Source organism: Pavona decussata, unplaced genomic scaffold (genome assembly GCF_977016875.1).
Source record: "Pavona decussata unplaced genomic scaffold, jaPavDecu1.1 SCAFFOLD_175, whole genome shotgun sequence".
Taxonomy (NCBI): domain Eukaryota; kingdom Metazoa; phylum Cnidaria; class Anthozoa; order Scleractinia; family Agariciidae; genus Pavona; species Pavona decussata.
In genome coordinates this window covers 2,053,362-2,060,000 of record NW_028145586.1, presented here as the reverse complement: position 1 = coordinate 2,060,000, position 6,639 = coordinate 2,053,362, and the positions used below count along the sequence as shown (strand labels likewise).

The following is a 6,639-nucleotide window of genomic DNA, read 5'->3' as shown; positions in this document are numbered from 1 at the left end:
AACATTTATCATTCTTTATCTCTTTCCGTATCATAAGCTCCTTTACACCTTTTAATATTTAAAATTTTTAAATTTTCAAGGTGATAAAGCCATCTGGTCAAGACAAAAACGCGCTTCACCCGATGATTCACAGCAATCTGTCCAAAGAGCTTTTGAAGTACAACTGCTGATCAAACAAGAGCTTCGTCTGCTGCAAAACCAAATCTGTGCCAGAGATGAAACGCTCTGCAGCTCAGGACCAAAGGGTAACACAGGACGACGGGGAAGACCCGGAACTCGAGGGAGACCCGGGCCACAAGGACCCCTGGGAAACATGGACCAGTAGGACCTCAAGGACAAGCGGGGATGAAAGGTGATCTCGGAGTGCCGGGTAAACCTGGTCCCGCGGGACCAAGGGGCCCACCGGGGGTGAAAGGCGCCAAAGGTGAGCCGGGCCAGTCCATCTCAGCTCCTTCTCTGGTGCAGCTTCCAGTTGGAACGAGAGCCAATGAAAGTCAAACAGCCATCTTGAAATGTACAGCAGATGGTAATCCACCTCCAAAGGTCACGTGGTCTAAGCTGAATACATCGCTTCCTGCTGGACGTCACGTGATTGATCTAGGTGGCGCTCTAATTGTGAAGGACGTTAGACCTGACGACGACGGAGTTTACAGCTGCAGAGCTGAGAACTTGTTGGGAAGCGTCAACGCCACCGCGAAACTAACTGTACAATGTAAGTTGTTCCGGTATGCGTTTTGTCGTTTCAGTTGCATCTGTCAAACGCGCACCTCTTTCCCAAGCGACATTTCTTGTGGCGTTTTCAAGGATCTGGTTTTGCACTTTCATTAATTTGCAGTGTATTAACTGTGACAACAGGTTAATGCCAGTGATCTTAATGCGAATTAACCACAAGTCACCAAAACGAAATATAAGGTTTAGTATGATTTTAAAATCGATCGAAAATTACACAGCAAGACACAATCCTTCGTTGAAAACAGAGTTGAATTCAAACAGGGCTCCATTTCTGCCGCGGTCAAGCAGTATCGCTAGAAAGTCATGACATAGTTACTGTCGAACCTTGGCATGCATGAACACTAAAACTTGCTTGAAAGAGGGAGTCCCGTGAAACCTTTTGCTCGCAATAAACTATACACACACGCCCTCCCTGTTACGTGCAGTTTTGTACCAGGCAAACATTCATGAGTGTTGATTAACCTGAATTTTTTATCGGAGCAATTTTCTTTCTGCACGTGCGTTCGTAGACCTTAATCAGTGAATAAACCTTATCGTGAATCTGATCAAACTATACTCTGTGTCCAATCGGTATTTATCTTTTATTTTTTAACAGTCGCCCCTCGCATTTTGTTGTCATCCAAGGACGTCTGGGCAGAGGAAGAACAAAACATCACCATCGCCTGCACTGCTACTGGCCAGCCGCAGCCGAGTATCACATGGTCCAAACCATTTGGTGGTTTGCCAAAAACTAGAACTGAAGTCAAGAAAGGAAACCTAACGATCTACAAAGTGGAAAAGAAAGACAGAGGAATATACACCTGTAAGGCAGAGAATATTTTAGGATCAACAACAGCCTTGGCGCAACTCACGATATTTTCTCGTCTGCAGTTCAAAGTCCGCCCTCCTAAAGAGGTGACTCCTGGAATTGGTTTAACTGTTCGTCTGCCCTGTGTGGCCAAGAGTGACCTCAGAACTACAATCACCTGGACAAAGGTTGGCAAGTCTTCACTGCCTGTAGACTCAAATGTTCTACAAAATAAAACACTGGTTCTTCAAAACATCAAGAAATCTCACGAGGGATATTACACCTGTAGAGCGATTAATGTACTGACAACAGTAGAAGCTAAAGTCAAAATCAATTCTCCAATCACTGTTACTTCCTGTTCTGTGATAAGGAAATACGTCAGCAGTGTAAGCGGAAATTACGTCATTGATCCAGATGGCATGGGAGGTCTGGCACCATTTACAGTGCACTGCGACATGAGTGACAAGAATGGAGTTGGCGTGACAGTCATCAGTCACAACAGTGAAAGGAGAACGCACGTGAATGGATATGGCGGTGCAGGTAGCTACTCACGTGATATTCGTTACACAGGAGCGAGTCTGTCTCAGCTGGCGAGTCTCACCAGAGTCTCTTCACACTGTGAACAGTTCATCAAATACGAGTGTCTTGATTCGGTCTTACTTTACAACAACAATCCATATGGATGGTGGGTATCACGTGATTCTACTAAGATGACGTACTGGGGTGGAGCATCTGTTAGTGGTAAGTGCGCATGCGGGATGACCAACTCATGTGCAGCCTCCCGCTATGGTTGTAACTGTGATAAGAATGATCGTGTATGGCGAGAAGACACCGGTCTCCTCACTGACAAAACACGTCTTCCAGTTAAACAGCTCAGGTTTGGAGATACTGGCCATGGGAACGAAGGTTACCACACACTAGGAAAATTGAAGTGCTATGGCATAGCATGAACAGTGGCGTTACAACGCCATTATTATGGCAATGTGAAGTAAAACTGGTAGAAAGACTCCGTCCCCTCTCTCCTGATATACAGGCAGAAGATAATATTATTGTTGAAGACAAAAAGCATTTCTGAATGAACACGAAAACTTTAAGTAAAAATTGACAATGAAACCTTTAATTTTCTTATGAAGTGGATTTCGGTAACGTTTAGGCATCATTTCGACAAAGTCTGTCGTACAGGTAATGTTTTAAGCTTAAGCTTGACCTTTCCTATCCGCATTGCGAAACACACAGATAATGGATTCTGATTGGACCGTTCTTGTTGAGGATAACGACAACAATAGAGGACAAAAATATCCCTTGTAGGAGAGAGCAGATTTATTTTGATCCAGGTTTAATGAATAAACAAAATGCCCCTAGTGGCATTTTCGCGGGATGCTTTTTGTGACCTTCAGTTTATTCCCATTGTACGCTTCGCAGATTTTTAAAACTATTCTTCCTGCCCAATTGAAATAATTGAATAGTCTTGCTCAGAGAGGCTACGCGATATTTTATCGTTGTGTTACTGGAAATCATACTGGATAACGTCATGACCCCGCTGGGCGCTGGGCAACACTTACAGATACGGATCTGACTCTTGTTTACTATTTAAGAATTGGTTCATGCTTAGCGTGCGTCTATCTTGTTATGGATGCACGCGGGAAGTTTGGAGAGCACGAGAGAAGCGTAAGAGTTGCTCGAGGCGTAGCCTCTAGTGTAGCTTCTTGAATGCTTTCCAAACTTCTCAAGTGCATCCATAACTTGATATATGCACAGATAAAAGCATGAACCAATTCTTTTATAACATAGTGAAAATAAAGTAAATGATTCCTGGAAAACAGGTTTTGTTCCAAATTAATTTCAAAGTGCTCTGTAAAGAAAAAAAGGCGAAAATGGTTTCTCATGTCAGTTTAATCTTAACGTTTCATTAAGCTTCAAGCTCTTATAAATATACATTTTTTTTGGTGTTGTCTATCTGTAAAAGTTTTTCAGTAATAGCACAGCGCTCGCATGCTTCCCCGATCTGACTTGCACACGTCATCGGATGGACGCACGGCCGTGCGTATGTTGAGAAATGTACCATGATGACGCCAATAGGAATTAGATAGGGATGCACGCGCACTATGTTATAATGAAAAATAATCAATGTAGAAATGGTTTCTGTCACCAAATTTAAGGTGAAAATCTATGGATCAAAGCGTCCGTATAAAGCACGAGATATTCTTCTTAACAAATGCTTTTCCCCGTATTTCCTGTCTAGAAATATAAACAGCGGAACATTGAAAAACGTAAGAGAGTCGATTTCAACCTCCGCACTATTCAGGGCTATTATAGGATGATGGCAAAACAATCTATCACTGAAAACGCAATCTTTTACCCATGAACTCTCCAATTTTCACCATTTATACTGCCGAGTAGTTCTTAGAAGTCATTCTTTCGACTTCCGCTTCAAAAGGGATAATTTTCTTTCCGAAAACGTCATAATGAATCTAAAACATGTATACAAAATGGCCACCATTGTAAAAGAAGCTCAGATAATAGCTATGTGACGTCAGACTGGTAAAAAGACTCAGTTCCCTCCCTCCTGATATACACTCAGATAATGGATTTTGATTGGACTCCTTTTGTTTAAGACAATGACAACAACAGAGGACGAAAAAAAAAAAAGATACTCGACCGAAAACTTGACGCGGATAGACATTTGTGGCTACGGTTAGGAAAAAAATAAATAAAAATACCCGACCGAAAACTTGACGCGGTCTGCCCTGCGGTCATCCGGCGTAATTACGTCATGTGATTCCCGTGATTCTCATTTGGATAAAATGCTGAAGTACATTTACTCAAATAACAGTTATCTTAATAACTTAAAAGTAGCGCTTGTCTTCTTGCCTACAATTAGTTTCCCCCAACAAACTTGGGCGCTGATGGGAATGCAATGTATATGCCAAGCTTAGAATAGTTTTGTTAATCAAGAATAGAAGCTACACTACGTTGGAAATAACTGAATGAGTTGAAAGAGTGAAGTGGATTAACCTACTTAGATCCAAGAACAGATACAATTGTGACATTGTCGTATGTGACACAGAAAGACATAAGCGATGATTTTTCCTTGAGCTGCGCAGCTTTCATTGAGTTCAACTGTACATAACTCTACCTTTTTTGTTGTTTTCTGGGTATCAGTAGGTTTAAATAAGTATTAAAATAGGGTTAAATCAAGAGAGTATGGGTTAAATGTAACTTAACTTAGTTAACGATTTGGAGTAAGTTTGCTGATTTTGCTCCCTGGTGGCGCGGCGGTAGCGTTTATTGGTGTTCGAGCGCTTGTTGTTGTTGTTGCATTACTGTTTGAACCTGGGTCAGATCCGCAGGCGGTTGCATGACCAGCGGTATTATCATGCGGTTTAGGAGTGCACCTTTGCACGTGGTCCCAATTTTACTCTACTCAGCACTTTTGTTGCCGTTCTCCGTTTATTGCGTTTTGTAGGACTTTTCTTTCCCTCCATTCTTTCCCGTTTATGTTAGTTTGATATCGTTTGGGGTTGGAAATGGGGTTAGAGTTACTGTTGGGATTAGTTCTATGCCTTATTTACGTATTATTTTTTCCACCGAGCTTCTAGTCACAGTATGACGGGTGCTAGGTCTGGGTTAAAAGCGGGGATCGTGACTGGTTGTGGATAAGGCAGACAAGTGATTTTAGGCCAAATTAGGTAATATTGTCTTTTTAATTGTTAAGCAGTCAGTTACAGTAATTTCCACGGCAACCCGTCTCCATCGGATCAGATGGAGTCCGTTTGCCCACATTTTCCACGCCCCTCACAACTATAGTTTGCTGTATATATGGGGTATATATACTAAGACTCTCGCGAAATGACATGCGGCAGTCCGATGGACTCGTTCCACGGCAACCCGTCTCCATCGGATCCGATGGAGTCCGTTTGCCAACATTTTCCACCCCCCTCACAACTATACTTTGCTGTATATATACTAAGTCTCTCGCGAATTGACATGCGGCAGTCCGATGGACTCGTTCCACGGCAACCCGTCTCCATCGGATCCGATGGAGTCCGTTTGCCAACATTTTCCACCCCCCTCCATCTATACTTTGCTGTATACATACTAAGTCTCTCGCGAACTGACACGTGACAGTCCAATGGACTCGTTCGACGGCAACCCGTCTCCATCGGATCCGATGGAGTCCGTTTGCCGACATTTTCCACCCCCTCCTCAACTGTACTTTGCTGTATTTATAATAAGTCTCTCGCGAACTGACTTCCGGTGAGTCTGCATGGTTGTTCATAGCCTTCGTCCATCGGACTCAGTTTGGGTGTATTGGACAACCCTCACGAAGAAAGAATTTGCCAATTTTATCTTGAAGGTCTTTCGATTCTACAACGCAATAACAAAAAAAATCCCAAGGCTTAGAAACGGCATTCATTGGGCAGTATCTTCTTGCAGAGCGGTGTAATTCTCGATAGACCGCCCACGAATGCGTACCAGAAAAAAATTGAAAATAGCAAAGAAGGAAAAAAATACCTTCTTAGCTTTGAAAAAGCCAAAGCAATTATTGTTATTTAAACTATTTTTCTCACAAGTCGCCACTTTTAGGATTTCTAAGGGAATTTTGAGCGTATAAAATGGTTCTTTAATTGAATAAGTATCCGTTTCCACTTATGCCTCTGTGCTGGATCGAGATTTGTATTTCTGTAAATAAACGTGTTCTGGTGTAGGCTTCAACTACTTCGTTTCCCTAATGAAACTTACACACAGACATAGAAAACGGTCTATCAAAGCATGGAATAAGGTTTCAATCAGTCGTACCATAACGAAAGATGTGCTCTTATGTTGCAAACACATACCAAGACTCACAAACGTTTATTACTACCTTTGGGTTTCGCTTCTTTCTAAGGGATCTCATTCTCCGTACTTTACTATCTGTGTACACTTACTTTTCCTGGCTAGTGCCAGTTCTCTTTTGGTTGCATCATATCTCTGCCCTTCTCTGATTGGTTTACCAAACTCCAGGTTGAACTGCTTAGCTTTCCCCAGACTCCCCGGGTTTGCTCAGTCCATCAGGCACCAGAATTCCTCCAACTTGTTTTGAAGTGGGGTCCCTATGAGTCCGTATCTATATTCAAACG

At 42.5% G+C, this 6,639-nt stretch overlaps 3 protein-coding genes and 1 pseudogene across 4 annotated transcripts in view; 3 read left to right on the top strand and 1 right to left on the bottom strand.

Annotated features, from left to right (window-relative positions):
• LOC146463634 (uncharacterized) overlaps nt 1-1,296 on the top strand; it is a 1,785-nt pseudogene extending 489 nt beyond the window's left edge.
• The window catches only part of LOC146463632 (DNA excision repair protein ERCC-6-like 2), a 17,092-nt gene extending 10,468 nt beyond the window's left edge, over nt 1-6,624 (bottom strand). For both annotated transcript variants that reach the window (XR_014856830.1, XR_014856831.1), the window contains exon 1: nt 6,448-6,624. The gene's annotated coding sequence lies outside the window, so the exon portion shown is untranslated. The remainder of the gene's footprint in view (nt 1-6,447) is intronic.
• Nucleotides 1-6,639, top strand: part of LOC146463629 (uncharacterized) — a 52,331-nt gene that overhangs the window by 32,919 nt on the left and 12,773 nt on the right. The gene's annotated exons all lie outside the window — the stretch shown is intronic.
• Nucleotides 1,328-2,897, top strand: LOC146463633 (contactin-associated protein-like 2). The gene has a single exon (XM_085084136.1). The coding sequence runs from the start codon at nt 1,939-1,941 to the stop codon at nt 2,467-2,469; it is 531 nt and encodes a 176-aa protein (XP_084940262.1). The 5' UTR covers nt 1,328-1,938; the 3' UTR covers nt 2,470-2,897.